The sequence below is a fragment of the Salvia splendens genome, chromosome 15, assembly GCF_004379255.2.
Source record: "Salvia splendens isolate huo1 chromosome 15, SspV2, whole genome shotgun sequence".
In the NCBI taxonomy this organism is placed as follows: domain Eukaryota; kingdom Viridiplantae; phylum Streptophyta; class Magnoliopsida; order Lamiales; family Lamiaceae; genus Salvia; species Salvia splendens.
In genome coordinates this window covers 10,038,735-10,059,151 of record NC_056046.1, presented here as the reverse complement: position 1 = coordinate 10,059,151, position 20,417 = coordinate 10,038,735, and the positions used below count along the sequence as shown (strand labels likewise).

Below are 20,417 nucleotides of genomic sequence, written 5' to 3'. Positions count from 1 at the left end.
CTTCCCTTTCTTAATACACTTCTCTTGTTGTCTCTGTAAACGATTGAGGAGATCTAACGGCTGTTGAAACGAGTTGTCATAACAGCCGAGCTCTTCTTCATGTTTTGATCTTTCTCTCCAGATCACGGAGTTGCCGAGCTTGGTGCCGAACTGCCGTGCTTGGTGGCGAACTGCCGAACTCGGTGCCGAACTGCCGTGCTTGGTGGCGAACTGCCGAGCTCGGTGCCGAACTGCCGTGCTTGGTGGCGAACTGCCGAACTCGGTGCCGAACTGCCGTGCTTGGTGGCTGCTCGTTTGGCTGGTGTGAGCCGTGGAGTGCAGGGATAAAGCAACCTCTTACCTTTCTTTTTTTTCGGTAAGTTTTGGTCTTCAAAGCTCAAAGTAGGTTTGTTCCTTATCCTTGCTTACTTTGCCAACTAAAAGCTTTAGTGTCTTATGTAACCTCTTGTTTATCTTGTTGTTTTCTGGCAGGGACAAGAGGCTGACTCTTCTCGGTTGCTGTCTCGTCTGTTCAGCCCAACGGGCCATCGGAAACTGGGCTGAAACCATGCTACCGAAGCTAGTAGTTTCATTTGTAAAGAGATAGGGTTTCTATTTGAAATTCTCTCTTTTTCTTAACATGTAAAAGTTTATTGGTGTGTATTTAATTCCAAACACTTGGAATTTGGTGGCTTTGAAATTTCTGAAGTTGTACTTGTACCCTTATTCAAGAAATAAAAATACTCTTTCATTCGTCAATAAAAGTTCTAGTATTTTATTTCATAATTCCCGAGAAATCTAAGTCTCGGCTATTACACTGATATTCTATTTTATTTCGGAAGGGAGCTGATATTCTATTTTATTATGGAAGGGAGCTGATATTCTCTACGTATATTTATTTAGTTTATTTATGTTTTAGTATTATTTAGTTGTTATGATTTTATTTACTTTCCATAGTGGTTATGATTTGATTTGCTTTTGATTTACTTTCCTAGTTTGTAGGAGATCTTTTTGTACCACATATATTATAAATATATGTTGAGTCTTTTATTATTATCAAGAAGAATGAAGAATTAAATTATTAATCTGATTCTCTCCTTTGATTCTCCTCTCAATCTAAACTATTTTCCTCCCTTTGTACTCTCTTTTTTATATAATATATTAAATAGGAATTAATCTCATATTAATTCCTATCAAAGCACTACCCGACTCGCCTCGTTGCCATTCCTATCCATCTCCTTAATTGAAGCAAAAGAACATAAAAATCCAAGGTGATGACTTTTGACTGGTATGCAAGTGAAAATGAAATGGACTTAGTAAATGGAATTATTATTATTATTATTATTATTATTATTATTATTATTATTATTATTATTATTATTATTATTATTTGTTACTTCATTTTATGAAATGTTTAGAGATACAGAATGAATGAATGGATCAATAAATAGTTATGAGATAAGAGTTGACATTAAGCCAGGGCCCATGGAGTGTGTTCCAGATGGAGAGATTTCAACCTACTACTATTAGCTAATGCAAATTTAAAAATGCGAGTAATATAGGAGTATATCTTAATTTGTTGCTACACATCAGCAGCCGGTTTCTATTTTTCTCTACATTCGAATCAATATTTGTATTGTTCATAATTTATTTAGAAGAAATCAAGAAGCCGCACAAGGCCTACGTAAGTAGGAATTATAGCCGGCAATTCCGATCCATTGACAGCCGCATAGTTACTAATTCGATAATTTAAAAAGTTATATGAAATATTATTTTTCTTAAAAAGACTAAAAATTAACTAATCTTATGTTCCAGATGCAATGTGAGGTTAAATATAAGAGAATAGAAGAAAAAGTAAAAATGATACTATTTTAGATCAACAAAAATATATCATTCTTTTAAAATTCATTAATTGGTAGATCGGGTCGCAAATAAATCTACCCATTCTTAGGACATCAGCAACTGAATACCCATAAAACACTAAAATCTTATGCAATTACACATTTCTCTAATACTCACAGTTACGTGATGCACAAACCTAAACAACAATCAATTTTGAAAAAGAAATAGAAACAATTAAAATTAATAAAAAGCAAAATTAGAAAGGTCATAAAAGTGTTGCCATTGGCCACATGAAAAGCATGCTTAGGCTTAGGCACACATTCTGGTGTGTAAAGCCGCCTGCTTAATACTTTTTCTTCATCAGTATGCAAACACGTGCTTATCCCAATCCCACCCATACATGAAAAATTACTACCGACAAAATACGATAAGCCCGACTCAGTGTTGGGCCGGTTTGGGCCCAATGACTTTAGACCCAATGAGATTCCAGGCTGGACCTCTATAGTGGTTAATTTTGAGAGCATTAATCTCTAATCAACCAAATTCTAGGGAAAATTTATTAAATAGTCAAGCCCAGTTGGTAGCCTCTCTCTCTCTCTCACAAACACACATCTTTATCATCATTACCTTTTCTTTAATATATGCATGGACCACTTGAATTGTATTCTGTGAGTCTGTGCAAACTGCAAAGTGCTATTTCTGAGATACAAATATCGACACAGGAAAACTACAGGGTGTTGGCCCTATTACCATTGCTCTTTCCCTTTCAATGCATTTAAACCCAACCACAAACATTTCTTTAGTGCACATCACTTGCTTGCCTGCTTCTCTCTTATACCACAATATAACTAACTTGTTTTGTGCACATCCATAATATATGACCTCAACCAATGGCGGATCCAGGAACAAAATATGGTGGGGTCGAACAAGATAGTAAATATTTATTTAAAATAATTATTTAAATCAATTATTTTTATAAATATATTTTTTAATATAAATAATTCAAGCGAGTATCGATATTCTTAAAACAACATACTCCACTTTCTTCCCTTTTATAAGCGAGACGCTTCTTTTGGATACAGAATTTAAGAAAAAGACGTTTATGGAGCTAACTGAAGAAAGAATAAAATATGATCTTAGATAAAACAAAGATGCAAATAAATAATAAAGTAAGAGAGAACAATTATGTTATACTACGTATTTTGACAAAAAAATGACATACACATAGCATAATTTTTCTGTAACATACCAAATTTTTAAAGATTTAAAAAATTGAATATGAATAATAAGGTTGAAAATTTAAATTATAAAACTAAGAGTAGAAGAAATTAAGAAATATTTACTTTATATAAGTAGGTGGTTAATTTAGATAAGTTGATTTTGATATACTGTAAAAAAAATATTACTACTACTACTATTTAACATTAATTGATATTTTAAGATGAGAATATATTTTTAATGGACTTCTAAGAATTAATTCAAATAAAGAAAAATATTTCAAAGCCCATTTTACAATTAGATAACATATTTAAGATATTTAATCTTTTAAATTTAGTTAAATTTATTGATGCCGATTTATTATATTTCACGAGTGAATATAGGGATGAGAAAATAATAATGACATCTCCAATACTATTCCTCTTTCTCTTCGAAAACAAAAACCGCGGAAGGACTCTTCCCCTCCAACTCCTTTGTTCTCGACAACAGTCTACCCATCCGGCTGCCTCACTTCCTTCCTTTCTCTCTGATCAGTCTCCCCATCATCTCACACGGCGTGAGGACGTGAGGTGGGGGCGGAGACGTGAACGCCGTAGGGTCGGAGGCCGAAGAAAGTAGCCTTCCGGGGCAGGTGGTGGGGTCGGCCGACCCCGCCCGACCCCACCTGGATCCGCCAGTGACCTCAACCTTAAAATACGACATAACTCAAATCCTACTATATTAGAACTAGGTCTATCATCCCCCTCAAATAACTATATCTACAATAAACATAACAAAAACCAAGTTCCTAACACAAGATGATACTAATAGTGGTGATCCTAATGAAACGAGAGGTTTGAGAAATCTCATCACATCCTTTTGGCATTGTTTCACCCCTTTAGGCATATAAGTTGCATGCACACGGTAGCAAAGATTTGGATTATCCCATGCACCGAATCTTCTCCCCATTTTGCCGTAAAACAAAGCAGAGAATTCAAGCTCCCCTGTCAAATTATTACCATGAAGATACATTGCACCAACATTAGGCAAACTTGCAAGATTTGATGGGATCTCCCCTGTCAGCATGTTGTTGTTGAGCCCCAGAAACCTCAGCCCCCGGAGACGGGCCATCGACTCTGGAATGCCACCTGTCAGGCTTGCGTTCGAAAGCTCAAGCGCAGCTAGGCTCGTCATTCTCTCCCACTGGAGCTCCATTAGCCCACCTCCAATGGGGTTGTTTGAGAGGACTAGTTCTTGCAAGAACTCCAAATTCTCTAGTGATTTAGTGATCCCACCTCTCAATCTGTTGTTGCTGAGGTCTAAAAGTGTCAAATTCTTCAAGTTCCCAAGACTTTCTGGGATATTCCCATGCAGTTTGTTGTAGCTCAAATCAAGCTTCAAGAGTGGGACCATCCCTCCAAAACTCAATGTCAAAGGGCCAGATAGTAAATTCCTGCTCAAATCAAGAATCAACAATTGCTTTAGCCCTCCCAAGCTATGAGGTATTTGGCCTACAAATGAATTCCCAGCAAGATTCAAACGCTCCAATTCCTTCAAATTGCCTATGAATGGATGCAATTCACCACTCAGTCCATTCTCCACCAGCACCATTGATTTAAGACTCTTGAGTTCCCCAAGAGAAGGCGGGATTCGCCCCGTTAGCCCGGGGTTTGACCGGAACTCCAGCGACTCCAAGCTTGCTCCGAGAGCTCCCCAACTCCGAGAAGGGATTGGGATAGGGCGGTGGCGCAACGCCGTGAAGCAGTTGAAGAATAAGAGAGATTTCAGGTGGCTTAGTGCAAAGAGATGAGGGCTGAAATCAGCATATTCTGCGCAATTTAGGGAGTTTTCATGAAGAGATCCTATGCTTAACTCTGTCACATACCAATATCCATCAAACAGATCGCATGAAACACCCTGTCATAAAAAAAAATCCTTTTTCACTTCACATAATCAAGAACCACAAAAAAAGAAGATAATAATGGGCTAGAAATATGCTAAAAGCTGCATTTCCCTTTTCACTTCAAGAATCTTGAAATATAGGGAGAAATAGACAAACACACACAGAGTGAGTCACCTCAATGGGAGTCCAACCACAAGGATCCGGATAAAGATCCGAACCATTCCACCATTTTCCCACGAAAGTTTGAATAGTAGAATACAGAGCTGCTTTCTCCCCGCTCTTCATTGGAGCTGCCTCACTCTCAGCCTCTCCATTGCACCACAAATTTAAACTAAATATGGAGAGGATGAAGATCCAAAACATCAAAGATTTGATATTTTTCATAATCCCAAAGAAGGGTTTTATTTCTAGCAGGAAAAGGAAGGTAAACTTTGCAATCAGATTTGTAGTCTTTGACAGTCGCCTGCACAAAAAACAGAGCAGTCTACACCTCTGTTGACTATTTATATACCTTCACACAGAAAACCGCTATGTCCAAGTACAAAGAAATGATAAGCTCCTAAACATAAACTGCTGAAGAAATGAACAAAGAAAGGGATCTATTTTTTAAAAGGGAAAATCTATGGGTTTTATATAGGTGGGATTAAAAAGTTGGTTTAGTTAATGCCTGGCCTTTTATCAATTTCATTTTTGTTTTTGTTTTTGTTTTTGTTCGGGGATGGGGGGATTTGAGAATATTTGTTTTCATATACGAAAAAACTGTAATGGATATATTAAATTTTGATAATGAAGGAAGGAGTGTTTTATGATACAAGAGTTTGAGGGACCATTTTGCATGGCAAAGGGGCATGTCAATGCATGCAAACAAAGACGGTTTTTGTCCGTTAGCTGCGTGTCTGAATTTCTTATAATTTGGGCTAGCTCCTCCTTCCTATATGGAAATAGGGATCTCATGTACTAACTTGTAAGGACATGTTTTATAGTACTCTAATTCAATTAGTTCTCCTAATAATGATAGTAAGTGGGAGATATGTGGTTTATGATTGATTTGAAACACCAAGTGACAATATATTCGAACCACTGCATTGTTGTTCCAATATGCATTCATTTGAAAGACTATAAATTGATGGCGGATCAATACATTTGATTTTTGCTCAATCTACCAAATTCACCATTGTTCATTTTCAGTGTCTTTGCAAACTCTTCATAGTTCATACGCGCCATAATAATCAAGGGTAAATAGTAGATTTGCTCATTTTCTTGGTACAAATTTTTTAGTGATTAAGAGAGGCCCATGCTAGACATAGTATTACCTATTTTCATTTTCATGCCTGCATAAAGTCTTGACGAATAAAATGAAATAAAAGGAAAATTACAAAAACTAGAAACATGAAAAAGCACACAGATACACACAATGTGTGAGCATATGAATAACATGAAATAAAAGGAAAATTACAAAAACTAGAAACATTAAAAGTTCACACAGATATACACACAGTAAGTGTGCATACAGCTATATACTATAAGAGGGACCGAACATATAAATGTTTGTGTCTGAAACAGAGAGTCCTTTTTATCAACGCTGTAAGCTTCGGACCACACTATTAACACCATGATAAGTCCTTTTCTTGGCTTCTCCAACTTTTAAACGTTTGAGTTCTACTATTTCAGAACCCAAATGATTTCATCTTTTTCTGTAAACAAGAATATGATTTTAAATAGTAGAATCTGATAAAAGCCAACCAAAATTGGAGCAGTAATCGTTGCGGATCTGTAGCTCAATTTTTGGCTCCTTTCAGTTGCTGGATTTTTTACAATAACAGTATTTCAATCCAAATTAGTATATCATCCTATTGGGCTGGTATATGGGCTTTTTGTGTCTATAGTGCATATAGACTAGATATTAAATTGGTGGTTTTTGATAATATAAAAACCAAACTATGTAGTAGAATATTTTTGATAACAACATGAACAAATTATATATAGTTTAATGATTTATTTGCATGTGGCAACCAACACTTTTCTAGGAGGGAGAGAAGGCCTTCTACCATGAAGTAAAGCCAAGTTATCAAGGAACAAAACGTCGCCCATTTCCCACTTGAATTGGATGCTCTCTTCTTCGATGATCTCTTGGCATCTCCTCACCACCTCATCCGGTATTTCACTTGCATCAGCCATGGTGGCCGAGCTGAGCTCGTTGCCATGCATCCCGACAACGGTGTTGAACCACATCCTCCTTCCTTTTCTTCCCTCGAACACCCTTGTCAAAGGCCTCGGGCCTAGAATCGTCTTCACCCCACCGTCCGCCAGCCATTCCATCTCCATCCCTAATGACTTACCCCTCTTCTCTGCTTCTACGCGGTCTGAAGTCCCGAATGCATCTTCCCAGCCTCGGCCTCTCATGGACGATGTGTTGTCTTTGCTGAGGGCTGTGAACGTGTATCTCAGTCCTTTGGTCTCCATCTCCTCCACCATCTCCGGGTACTCCTCCAGCATCCTCTCTGTCACACGGAAGCTAGGCACGATCGGAGTCTCTCCCCCTCCCGGTGGAGGCACCTCACAGAAAAGAATCACCTTCTCTGGGAATTCTTTGATCTGGTTGATGTTGGAAAATCAAAGAAAAATAAATTTAACAATATCTCACATCAGTGTAAAGAGAAAACTGAAATCACTCTATAAGTCTATAGTTGAAAACCACACAAAACCTTTTAACAAAAGTATTCTAACATCTAATTTCATAGCACAAGGAACTCATGCAAACCGTTACAGACCAAATAGGATAACTCATCTAAAAAATTAGTCTGTTAGGAGAGAGATTCTATTTAGTCTATAAATCTCGCACCAGTTGCTCTTTACGACTGATATGGGACATTGAGTCCGTAGCACAAACTCACCAGGACCATCTCATGGTGGTAGTAGATGAACTCGGACAGGGGACCTTCGTTGGCTGTCCAGACCCTCTTGTACACATGTGTCCTAGGGGCGGGCCCCACGTAACGTATGTCCTCCCATCCAAAGGCCTCGACTATATCGTTGAATTCATGGGCATTCTTGACATGGAAGCCTCTGAGGAGAACAGCACTGTTTTTTATTATCAACTTCTCGAACCACTCTTTGTTCTCCTTCAGAGCGGCCAGCAGCCCCACCGTGTTGCCAGAGCCGCCCTCGGGGGGCTGCAGCACGAGTGGCATAGCTTCGCCTTCGATCACCTTCTGCCCTTCGCAACTTCCCACCTTGAAGTATTTGCAGCTCGACTCCATCAGTGTGTAATATAGCTAGTGAGCTTGTGTACAATATGCTAAAAATGGATATGGAGCATTCTGATTTAGTTGCACCAATATTTATACTAGTTTGGGATGATAGAATCAGTTGGTGATTGGCGTCAATTGGATACTTGGATCCCCTCTTTGTCGATTGCTACAAATCTATGTTGACATTTGCTAGTTCTTGGCTTTGTTTGCTTACTTTTGTCCAAGTGTAATACATGGTTTAAATCTTTGACTGTGGCAATTTATTATAAATTTCTAACCACTTTCAACGAAAAGATTTTGAATAAATGTATGAGCCGGCCATTGTAAAATTAAAATAAACATGTCGTAACAATTAAAAAATGTACAAATATTTAATTGTGAAGTAAATCGCCCAAAAATGGTTGTATGCGCATATAAAAAAATAGTTCCATTTTAATTGGGTGAGCTGGAAGTGCGGTTATGGACTTATTGTAAATGTCATTTTAATTAAGTAGTGTGATAAAAAAATATTTTTAATGGTTATGGGCTTGCATTTGAGTTTGTGCTCATTAGAAATTTTGAATACCCGTATACATGGTAATCAGAATCATCTAGCTAATCAATAAGTTGGTGGACAAAATCTCCTATCAACTAAATTGCGTATAAATTGACGGTCGAAAAAAATACTCTTACATCTCTCCTAATGTGTCCGTCCAACATTGGTCAGATCAGTAAAACCGTGAAATAAAAGTTTCGCCGGTTCATCGGTCAATTTTTAAATTGACATTTCTTGATTTGGGGCCAAATTGAAAAATAGCTAATGCATTTAAATTCTAGTTTGATTGGAGGCTGACTTTGGGCATAAAAATTTGTGGACAGCCCATTAAACTTGGGCCTGATCGGATCAATATTAAAAGACATATATAATTTGTCTCTTAAAAATGATTTTGAGATTAAAGTCGAGAGATTTAGCCTAGTTGAGCACATAGGCGTACATTGCCATCAATGGACGCTCGCTCGGTTATTCATTCTACCAACCAAAAATGTCTAAACCCTCAACTCCATGATTCGCATTTTCTTCTGCTGCCCCCCTCAAACATCAATTCCATCTGATTATCCCCCTCCTCTGCTCACACAAATGAATTAACGACCAAGTTGAGAGAAAGAAGGTATAAAACCCCCAAAGTTGTGCTCCTCAATGTCATCAATTTCGCTCTGTTTGCCCTCCAAAACCGCCTTCTTATCACACAATCGCTTCAATTTTGTCTTTCATGGCAGCCCACTGCTCATCCCGCGCAGAAACCCTAGGCACATTTCGCTGTCAGCTTCTGTTGCTGAGAAAAACTCGAGTCTTGAATTTTCTTGGGTTTCTTGGGACAAAGTTAGTCCTGATGACTACAATGGCTGGGACGATTTGGAACCTGCTCCGAAAATAGCTGAAAAGAAAGGTGATAATTTGATCTTGTTGGTTTTAATTTATCTAGAATCTGTGGGTTAGTTATGAAATATGTTTTTATCTTATAGGTTGGCGGACATTTGCTGTAGTTGGTTTTGGAGCTTCAGTTGTTGCATCTCTTGGTTTCTTTGCCTATTTTTGGTTCTATAGTAAAGGTTGGGTTTGTTTATGTTTGAGTAATGTTTCTAGATTCGGGTTGATTTTGGTTAGTATGTAATTGAGTTGTGAGTATCTGTCTTGGTTTTAACACTCAATTTGTTAAATCAGGTTTTGGTGTTCGATTCAGAAGTCCGCTTAGTGCTTTACATGGCTTTTCGGTGCCTTCTTTAACTATCAAGGATGAACAAGGAATTGGAGAGGTTCGTGAAGATGATATGCCATTGGCAAAATCTGAGATGCCTGAGGAAACACTTGCTGATCCTTTTGTGGTGACAGGTGATTTTGTGACTTTTTGGTGTTGATTCTCTGTATTACTTTTGTAGTGCAATTCAAAAAAGTTGTCATGAGCATTTGGAGGATGAGTGTTTTACATAAGATTACATACTTAAATTGAGAAATATATGATAATTATCTCCATCTGGTGGTGATTCTTCCTCCTACTATTTTTCCATAACATTTATAGCTACCACTCAGTATTTACTACTCGAAGAAATAAGCTTGAATACTGTGCAGAGCACAAGCGTGAGCGAGTCATAGTTCCGTGTTCTGTGGATGTTGCTCAGCAAGAAGCTGTTTCTGCGCTTAAGAAACTCAAGGTGAATTTTCAGTTGATCTCTCATGATGATAAAACTTTGGTTTCCAGCATCTACTCAAGGCTTCTCTTCTCTTCCATTCTTTCTTTTTTCATATAAAATTGCTGGTATACAATTCTCTAGGCAGTCTAATATGTTAGTTTTCAAGTTAGTGGATAATGTCACTCCATAATAAAATGGGTATAGAGACATTGGATATTGGATGCACACAGTGTAAATCTTGAGATTCCTAACCTATCTAGTACATGTAAATAGCTAAATGGATTTGACCACACTTTTTGGAAGTAGGCATTGTTTCCTGAAGGTAAATGGAATTTTTGTATCGATTATATATATAATACCTAGTCAAATTATGATGTGAGAAGCTTTATACGTATATGAGTAATTTTATAAGAGAATGATCTGTTGTGGACATCCTTTATTGCCTCTTCAAGGCCTTAGGACAATAAAACATGGTATACATGTCTCTGAAGGGTTGACTCAGACATTTCTAATGACTAAGTACGGGAAGTCGATAATTCTCATGCATGTGAAAAAATGAGCTCGATCCTGACCGTTACTCTACTGAATGTTTCTCTATAGTTAAGTATGTTTTGTACATTTCTTTCTTTGTGCAATGTGATTGGACTATTGATCATCTGATAATTTCTAGTGCTAGCAATGAAGAATGTTAGTCTATAGTAATTCCCATTTCCAATGCCAGCCATATAAATTCCAAACCCTTCTCCTTTTCTTCTTAAGATTTATCATCATGATGTTGGATACTTCAACATCATATTTGTTTTGAGGATTCATTTTGCTAGGGATTATCTTTGTTTTGTGTGAAGTCATTCTTACCTTTTCAGGTTACACAGCAGATTTAGTGAAGATGAAGCTTTAGAATATAGTAACTTTTTTTCTTACCTTTGCTTCCTGTTGAGTTTCTTGATCGGTTGATCCACTGTTGAACACTTTCCATGGGAATTACATTAAGATGCTAGTACAGTTTTTCTCTTCCATTCGGTTTTAAAGTACGACTTTTGAATTCATTTGGATAATCAACCAAAACAGATGTTTTTCACAAGTTTTGCCAGAATATTGCTAGTAATACTTGTTCCCTTAATGTGTATCTTTCGCATGCCTTGTAAAGCTTCTCAGTTCTCTGTTTGCTTCTTGCTCTTTCGATCAAGGTGTACAGATTATCGAAGATTCTGTTAGTGCAGATGAATTATGTACTAGACGAGAATATGCACGGTGGTTAGTGCGTGCAAATTCACAGCTGGAGAGGTAGTGTAGAGTGTAAACCACATAATTTGAATACTATCAATTAACTTTAGTACTTGTGTTTTCTTTATCTTATTCAGTTATTCTTTTGGTTTTGGTTTCAGGAGTCGGAGGCATCGATTGAATCCATTTGCTGCACTTTGTGGATCTAGAATTACTGCCTTTGATGACGTGGGACTTGAGGACCCTGATTTTGAACATATTCAAAGTAATGTTTAGTTGAGTTTATAAACTGATTGTTTAGTGAATTCTTTTGTAAGAAACATTGTCTGAATGTATGTAAAACCTGCATGTAGCTCTAGCTGAGGCCGGTATTATTAGAAGCAAACTATCAGATGGAAACCTTGGCTCAAATCTGAATGGAGACAAAGAACTTTCCTATTTTTCTCCGGAAAGGTACCTCATCACTCTTCAAACTTCCTTACTGGCTTGCCCCCTCTACCCAAGCATAGTTCTTATTGTAAACAACACTTTATCATTTGCTTTGATAGGTTCATATCTCGCCAGGATCTGGTTACTTGGAAAGCAAAAATAGAGTATGATGTTGTGTCTGGGATCGATAAAGAGGTAGGAAGACTTCTTCCTAGATACATTTATCCTTCTCTGTTTTTCTCACATAAAATTGTATGCTGATATCAAATTGCTATTTTGATTCTCTAAAAATCTGATTTTTTTGCAGTTCAGATGGCAAGGAGGAGCATTGGTTTTCTAGATGTTAAGGAGATATCTTCTGATGCGTTGTTAGAACTTTTTGTGGACTATCAAGCTGATAGAAAGGGCATAACAAGTGGAGTTTTTGGTAATTTCTCTTCTCCAATTTCATCGTTCTTGCCTCTTTGTTCTTGGTTCCCCCTTCTGCTTACGCACGTGAACGACATCCTTGAGATAATAAATGACTAAATACAATTTTTGTCAAAAATTACAGAAATAAAGTTCGAACTATGCCTGTATACACATATTGGCTTAGGGGTTAGTATGAGAATGAATCTTGTCGCCTAATTATAGGTCGTTTTAGCATATGTGATATATCTCTCATCTGAGGGTTATGTGTAATTGCAGCTAGATTGACATGACTAAATTATATTCTCCACAGGGCAGAGTAGGCGATTTCAACCAAGCAAACCATGCACAAAGGCTCAGGCTGCAGTTGCACTGACATGCGGAAGAGTGACAGAATTCATACAGGCAGAAATATCTAGACTTGAAGCTGAAAAACTTGCAAAGGAAATCGAATTAAAAGAATTGATGACTGAAATTCTAGAGAGAGGCGACATAAAGGAGTATTGGGACCAAAAGATGGAGAAAGAAAGAAAACGTGGCTTGGAAGTGGAAGTGGAGTATCGTTCAGCCATTTTGGCTTTGGAAGAGGAGAGGATTGCTCAGGAGAGTGGTTCAGCTGAATTGGTTAAACAGAAGGCAGCTTTGGAATGCCAGGAGCAGTTGCTTTCTAGCATAAAAGCAGAAGTAACAGAAATGTCTGAAATACTCTCTGTAGAGAAGGCCAAGTACGATGATGAGCTGCGTGGCATACATGAAACACGGCATGATCTGCAGGCAAAGTATGAAGAACTGATCGATGCAAAGTCGATATTGGAAGCGGAAATAGAAGCCCTGCGTATATTGAGGTAATAATTTGTGCCCATGGCTCAGCCAGTTAGTTTTTTTTCTGTTCCTAGTGGTGCATTATCGGAGCTCTTTGTGCAGATCGTGGGTTGAAGACGAGGCAAAAAAAAGCCAAGCTCGCGCAAAGGTCCTCGAGGAAGCTGGGCGGAGGTGGAAATGGGATGGTTAAACAGACGGCCGAACTGCCAGAGAGCCTTTCCTTAACAAATAGAGATCCATCTGAAGGTGGGTAAAATCCCTCAAATGTGTCAAGAAATGGCAGTCTCTTGTACATGATCAAGATTTCAAACATATTTGTACTCCAAACTTTGTATTCTCCTTTGTGGGACTTCATGATATACGTCTTCAAAAATCAAAATGTCTCCGAATTTCCTTGCAACTTTATTTTATATTTCCCCTTATTTGTCGGATGAATTGCATTGATGTTTTTCAAACTAGATGTCTAGATTTATTTTCTTTTTGCGTATGAATTAATTAAATTAATTAATGTCAGTAAGATAACGTGGATGAATACATGTAGTTGGAATCATATATATGTAATAACCATCTCCAATTCTCCATCGAAATCTCGAATTTGTTATCAACATGCTTGCACTTACCGATAAATTTCATGCCACGTTCTTTTGATATATCAAGTGATAAATTGGGTATTAAGTAAAAAGGGATGTGATTAATTGTTAACTCTAACTAATTTGAGACTGTGAGATTTTAGAAATCTAGTGGTCTAAAATTTGCCACGTGTAATTTTTATTTTTATTAATTAAATAAAAAGATAAAAATAATACTAAATTAGGGTTTTGGATGAAAATGTCAATATAGAGTTTTGAAAATATCAACACAATGCTTTGAGAATGTAAACACATTGCTTTAAGAATGATATTCTACATGTATTGTATTGACATATTTTATATACTATGTTGACATTTGTTGTTGTACGAAAAAATAGAAAATTTTTAAAAAAATTTCAAATTTTGACATCGGAACATATGCAAGTGAGATCTCGTTAGAATCTTTATTAAATTATCTTTAATTTGATATATGTTGTGCGAAAAAATAATTTAAATCGAGAAAGTTATATGCGTTTTAAAGTTATGAGATATTTTTCAAAAGTTATTTACAACTAATTTGTTGTAAATTGACCTTAATACCCTTATTGACTTTTTTTGTTGATCGTATTGACATTGCGGAGCTGATGATCTAGGCCCTTGATTTGAATATCTAATGGCTATTATTTAATTGTAGTTAGCAATTAAATATTGATTTAGCAATATAACACTACCTAAGTAAAAGTGTGTACTTTTAATCACATATTGATGGTAAAATGAGAAATTTGTCAATGCTGTAAATATGGAGTGTAGGGGACACAATATCGAAATCAAAGAAAAGGTTGAGTATATTTGCAACTTATGTTGTTTGTTTAAACGCATGCCCCCTCGGTCATACTAATATGCATTTGTGCTTCCTTTTTTCTCTCATAAAAGTAATATCCTTTGACTTAAAAATTATTTATTAATGTATACGAAGTTAATTTGATTTTTACGTATTTTTGTACGCAACAGATTTGTGTCTTGATTCTTCTTCGCATACATTTCTACCATTCCTATAATATCACATTTTGGAAATTCATCTTTGGTATAATACTATTATAATCTAATTTCTAATCATAATATTATTGCCACTATACTAATTTTTATTTGCATTGACAATGGAATCCCGAGTGTGAATGAGCGTAATAATGCATATTTCCGTGAAAAACAAGGGAAAAATAAAATAAAAGCGACAAATCATGGTCAATACAAAGCTAATAAAGTACATAAAAATACCCCCACCGTTACTTAATCAAGAAAGTTAGAAAACTATTACATCTCCTTAACTAATCAGGAAATTAGGATTAGATTGTAGCAAGAATTAATTGCAGGAAACATGGATTAGGGTAATAGGACATACACCACAGCTCATCACATGTAATTTCTTTTCTGAGTAATCAGAGGCTCCTAATTCTGACCAACCGCTTTAATTAATACTATCTTATTATGTTAGCTAAAAGCCCAATTTATCACTCATGCCGTGCCGTCACAGCTACTCATATGTTTCATCATTTCTCATTCATTACAAGGTAGAAAATAATTAAAATTAATACCGTCCAAAAAAAGAAGAAAGAATGATCACTTCATATCTATTACAAATTCTATCATCAAAATTTACATCACTATTCTCATGATCTCAAAAAGAGAAGACAAAATTTAAAAATAAAAGAAAACAATGAAAAACATGTGACTAACCATTTGTTGCATGATCAATAAGACCACTTGGTCATGCGTAAGACTAATTAATGGTGCAGGGGGTTTGGGCCGGTAGGTACGAGGCGCTTCTCCACGCCATAACGAGGATCAATCTCGCTATCACCGGGTGGTGGAGGCGTGTGGTGGTCCGGTGGAAGTTTCCGGTGGTGGTGGAGGAACGGCGTGAAGTCGAATTTGCTGGCCAATGCTTTTCTATGAGTGTTGAACGGTTGATGACTTAATAAAGATGATGAGGTACTGATTCTTGGGGTTTTTGGGATGATTTGGAAGTTGTAGAATTCATGAAATAGTAGTAAGAGGAGAACAAGCCAAAGCAATGAATGGAATAAAGGAGGGACTTTCATGATCATGAAATGTAGAAAAGTGGGATGAAGGGTTTTAAAGGGAAGCATGGAGCAGTGATATAAGGAGAAATTTATGCAAGATTTTTGTTTAGTAGCCTAACTAATTATATATAGACTTAAGTACATACACACACACACGCATGTGTGTGTGTGAAGGGTTAAATTGGGTGACTTGAGAGCTGTAGTTTATGTTCCAATTAATTATTAAAGTAAGGTTGAGATGAGCAGAAGAAAGGGGGAGGGAGGGGGAGAGGGTTTCAATTTCCAATAAATGTTCCTTTAAATTCAAGTATCGAAAATGGGTCATTATGTGGATTGTCAAACCAAGAAGCATACTCGCAACGTTTGATTTTATTTAACTATTAGGCTTAACAATTGGCAATTTAATCTAACTAGCTAAGCACTCGAAATTGGTGATGGACATATAGTCAAATTGAAAAGGACTCATAATCACAATAAACCACTTGATTCCATAGCCTGGTAGTAAAATATAATCAGCTCTCCATTCAATATTTGTTGCAATTTATGTGTCATCAATGTTTCTTTTCCTTTCTAATTATGCATATATAATATGAATATACTCACTCGGTGAATAATCAATTGTCATATTATTTCATTTTGGTCCATCTATAAAAAACAGTCTTCAAATTAATATCTGATATGTTTTTTCTTTTTCTTCTATTTCTCCATTAATAATACTTCCATCATTTTATTTTTCTAGATATTAATATCATACCTTGCCAATTTTGCATTTAAATTTTTGCCGTACATAACTAAAACTATCAGCAGTGGATGGATGAAGTTTATAATAAGTGCATACTGTATTATTTTGTGTGTAAGAAAAAAAAAATGTGCTTCTTAATTTGTACATCCAATAATATTTTATGTTTATGACAAATTGATTCATAATTTCAATTTAAAATGTATAGGAAAATTTTATACTACTTTATACCTCTATATATTGACTGGTCCACACACCATACAGATAATAAAGGTCATAATAAATGCAGAAAATTAATGGAATTTATTAACTTTTTGGTGCCACATATGATAAAGAGATCCCAATTAAAGTTTTATGAGGTTATGACTTAAATGTTAATTGACCATTGAATAGTGTGTTTGTAACATACATACAACTCTTAATTATATAGTGTTTTGTTCAAATAAAAATCATTTTAACCTCTAAAGGAATCCAACCAGCAGTTACAGGAATTTCATATGATGAGAGAATTGAATGAATGTCCAGATATTTAACAAAATATATACTTTAGTAACTAAGACCAATACTATTTCATTTCATATTTTTTCAGTATGTATACATATACATTTATGAATGCTCATGAAATATCATAGAAAATTGGAAATTAAATAGAGAATCCATCCTCACAGCAAACACGAGTTATAACGATAGAATCCGTGGTTAAATCGAACTATTCCGTTATGTGATAGAAAAAATACATACTCATTTATGTATACAGGAAAATATATACTATTCATTTTCCGTGGTTAAATCGAACTATTCCGATCTGCAACTGATTTTGGCATGTGTTCTACTAACCCATTTATTTAACATATATAGTTGTAGGACCATTTTGACTATTTTATTAATGACATATTAATCAAAGATTAGGCAAACAGAAGGTTAATTAATAGAGAAACCAATTATTGATGAAGAGTTTCTACAAGAGGCCCGGGATATTATATGACTTTGATGATTTATAGCACTACTACATTTAATTTGTCATATTTAATATCCCTGATAATGCTTCCTCCATGGCAATGCTTCTTTAATTTATAGTATTACATATGCTAATGTTTTTTATATTATTACATTTATGAATACTTAATTTTTAATCACTGCAGAGCTTAATAGCCAGCTAGAAATTTTTTTTGTTAACGGAGGCAAAAAATTTAATTTATCCACCTCGTTGGATGTCTTGAATTTAATGGAGTTCTATCGTAGTGAAGGACTGAACGAGCTCCAGTTGCCCAATATATTTCCCACCATGCACGGTAGATTGCCATTTAAGTTAGAAATTAAGTGGAGTACTATTATTGCCAATGCTCTGAGGATTCCCATTTCATTCGTTATTTTTTAAGTGTACCATCAATAACCTTACAGTTTTCTGGGTTAAATTCTATAGATGTAAACAATAAACATCATTTTGAAACATTTTATCATTCAAAGATATAATTGCCTGCATTTATGTGTAAATCTACTAATTAATAGTAAAAACTAATGTAATGCCTCACTTCAACTCCAATGTTTTGTTTAGTGAATGAAAATTACCTGTAGTAGTTCGACATCGACTTATAAATAACGAGCTAATTAAGTACTACTAGTTACTACTCCGTAGTACTACATTGCATACTCGATGGAATATTTGACTATTTTTCCAGGAATTGGACTCAAACTGTTTTTAGCATTTTATTTTATCAGTTGCAGCAAGCATTGTACAGGAAAATGATCTAAAACACGGAAACCAAACTAAATGTATACATTCAATACCAATTGCAAATCAATATTTAGATATATACATCTAAATCTTCCACAATAAATCAGTACCAAACAATTACTTATATAGCGTGTAGTTTATTCGCGCAATCAAATATTAACAATATATAAAAAGGTGTTTACAAAGTAATTATTAAATTTGAAGGTGGCGTTTCATACTTATTTAAGAAAAAGTCTCTCACACACAGACAATATGACATATGGTGGTTGAGTAGTACATAGATTCCAAGTAATTTTTTTTCTCACATTTTAGCAAAAGAGAGCCGTTTCAGGATATAAAAGTAATAAACCTATCAAAGCTGCATCATGCATAATTATCGATTTGACACATTTAATAAAGCTCTCCTGCTATACAATGCAGCAGCAGTTGTGTGACCTTGATAAAATCGAGCTTTGATTTTCATTTTATACAATTAATGAGATTAATAATAAGAGGTAGAATGATCATACTAAAGATAATTCGAAAAAAGACTAATCGATCTTGATAAGATACCTAGCTAGTATATATATACGTATATGTCTTGAATTCCTCATTAATTTCCTGCAAAACTCAGCAAACGAAGATATCCTACGACCAACATTCCAAAAAATACATCTCTTGTAATGATTAGGAAACCCCAAAAATACATACTAATAAATTACTGAGTAATGCTCCATTGATACAACATTAAAGCACTGTATAGATATAAACTCCTCAGAAATCCATACTTGAATAATATACAAATGGTGAGCAAAGCAAGATTAAGCTAGGAGAATAATCTCCTCAACAAAAAAAAAATAAACATGCTAAATTATCATGGAAATTCTGGCGTGGGAGAGGAGAAAAGTGAGTTAAGATTACCTGCAGTAGAAACAAGATTCCCAACCGAATAGTGAAAGCAATTCGATAACACATCCCAATTCCCAATATATCCAACCAAACTCGGATCCGACACTGCGCAGTGATACTCAGAATTCCCCAAAAACTTGTCAATCATTCCCACGTCGGGCTGAGAAACCCTAATTTCCGAATTGAGCCCTTCATCTCCTCCTTCAAATGGATTAGGGTTTCCACACAAACGGAGGCGTTTCACCAGCATTTTCTCTCGCGTCCGACACCTCGCCCTCTCCCTCGCCTTCTCCCTCGAGGCCTTGGCCCGATCCGCAGTGGTCGGAGCGACAGCGTTGGAGTTGATCTCCTCGATTCCGGATTGATCTTCGCACTCGGACTCGCTCTTCACGTCGCTGTTGTTTGGAAGCAGCAGAGGAGGAGGAGGAGGAGGAGGAGGCGAGTGGAGCTCCTTAATCGCCTTGTTCGACTGCGTGAAGAGCCACTCTATGGTCTTGCTGGCTTTGTCATAGCCGAGCATATCTTGAAGATCGAAGAATTTCCGAGCTACTTGCAGAGAGAGGCGCATTCTCCTATCCCTGATCCCCTGCGCCGTGCATATCTTGCTGTGCCGGTCCTTCTTCCCGGCCTTCCTCCGCCTCGGAGGAGGAGGAGTGGGGATCTGATCATGATCGGTTTTCAACTTCTCGGCGAGGTGGCTTTGGTAAAAGATTTGATCCAAGGGCGATTCGTTCTCGTCGAGGAAGGGAGAGGGGAAGTTGAAGAGGATGTTGTCGTGTTTAAGGTTAGGATTTTGATCAAAGGGGAAAGAGGATGGTGATGGTGAGGATAATGATGGCCTTGTTTTGAGCAAGGAGTTGTTGCAGTTGGGTGAGGGGAACATTTTTCAATTGGGATTGTAAATGCAACAATTATTGTCTTTTTCGGATTTGGTGGCGGGGTTTTAAAGGAGAGATCTAACTCGGAAGAACTGAGGAGAGATGATGATGATGATGTTGAAGAAGAGGGAATGAGAGAGAAATGGAAGTTGGGGCATTTAACGTGGCTTTAACTACTGAAAAATACATATGTATTTCAATGCTGTGGTGCTAGTATAAGCTATTGATGGAGAAGGGTGCTATTGGTGGGGTGGGGTTGCAGTATATTATATATATATACACACAAATCAGAAAAACACAATA

At 36.3% G+C, this 20,417-nt stretch overlaps 4 protein-coding genes across 6 annotated transcripts; 1 reads left to right on the top strand and 3 right to left on the bottom strand.

Annotated features, from left to right (window-relative positions):
- Positions 1 to 3,397: 3,397 nt before the first annotated feature.
- LOC121767667 (piriformospora indica-insensitive protein 2-like) lies at positions 3,398 to 5,577 on the bottom strand. The gene is made up of 2 exons (XM_042163998.1): positions 5,096 to 5,577; positions 3,398 to 4,935 (listed from the first exon to the last, which is right to left on the bottom strand). The coding sequence occupies exons 1-2, from the start codon at positions 5,303 to 5,305 to the stop codon at positions 3,784 to 3,786; spliced, it is 1,362 nt and encodes a 453-aa protein (XP_042019932.1). The 5' UTR covers positions 5,306 to 5,577; the 3' UTR covers positions 3,398 to 3,783.
- A 1,339-nt stretch (positions 5,578 to 6,916) lies between these two features.
- Positions 6,917 to 8,181, bottom strand: LOC121768305 (clavaminate synthase-like protein At3g21360). The gene is made up of 2 exons (XM_042164761.1): positions 7,816 to 8,181; positions 6,917 to 7,516 (listed from the first exon to the last, which is right to left on the bottom strand). Exons 1-2 carry the CDS (start codon positions 8,179 to 8,181, stop codon positions 6,917 to 6,919), a joined length of 966 nt encoding a protein of 321 aa, XP_042020695.1.
- A 942-nt stretch (positions 8,182 to 9,123) lies between these two features.
- LOC121766513 lies at positions 9,124 to 13,624 on the top strand. Of its 3 annotated transcripts, none has more exons than XM_042162767.1 (11): positions 9,124 to 9,320; positions 9,430 to 9,599; positions 9,875 to 10,042; positions 10,280 to 10,362; positions 11,537 to 11,625; positions 11,727 to 11,830; positions 11,919 to 12,018; positions 12,114 to 12,189; positions 12,307 to 12,421; positions 12,716 to 13,247; positions 13,327 to 13,624. In XM_042162767.1, the coding sequence occupies exons 3-11, from the start codon at positions 9,982 to 9,984 to the stop codon at positions 13,412 to 13,414; spliced, it is 1,248 nt and encodes a 415-aa protein (XP_042018701.1). In that variant the 5' UTR covers positions 9,124 to 9,320; positions 9,430 to 9,599; positions 9,875 to 9,981; the 3' UTR covers positions 13,415 to 13,624. The 3 variants fall into 3 exon arrangements, with proteins under 3 accessions (XP_042018701.1, XP_042018699.1, XP_042018700.1); XM_042162765.1 differs by adding an exon at positions 9,676 to 9,762 and having other exon boundaries at positions 9,124 to 9,599; XM_042162766.1 differs by having other exon boundaries at positions 9,124 to 9,599.
- A 5,443-nt stretch (positions 13,625 to 19,067) lies between these two features.
- LOC121767819 (transcription factor TCP12-like) lies at positions 19,068 to 20,212 on the bottom strand. The gene has a single exon (XM_042164147.1). It carries the CDS (start codon positions 20,117 to 20,119, stop codon positions 19,202 to 19,204), a length of 918 nt encoding a protein of 305 aa, XP_042020081.1. The 5' UTR covers positions 20,120 to 20,212; the 3' UTR covers positions 19,068 to 19,201.
- Between the last annotated feature and the right edge of the window lie 205 nt (positions 20,213 to 20,417).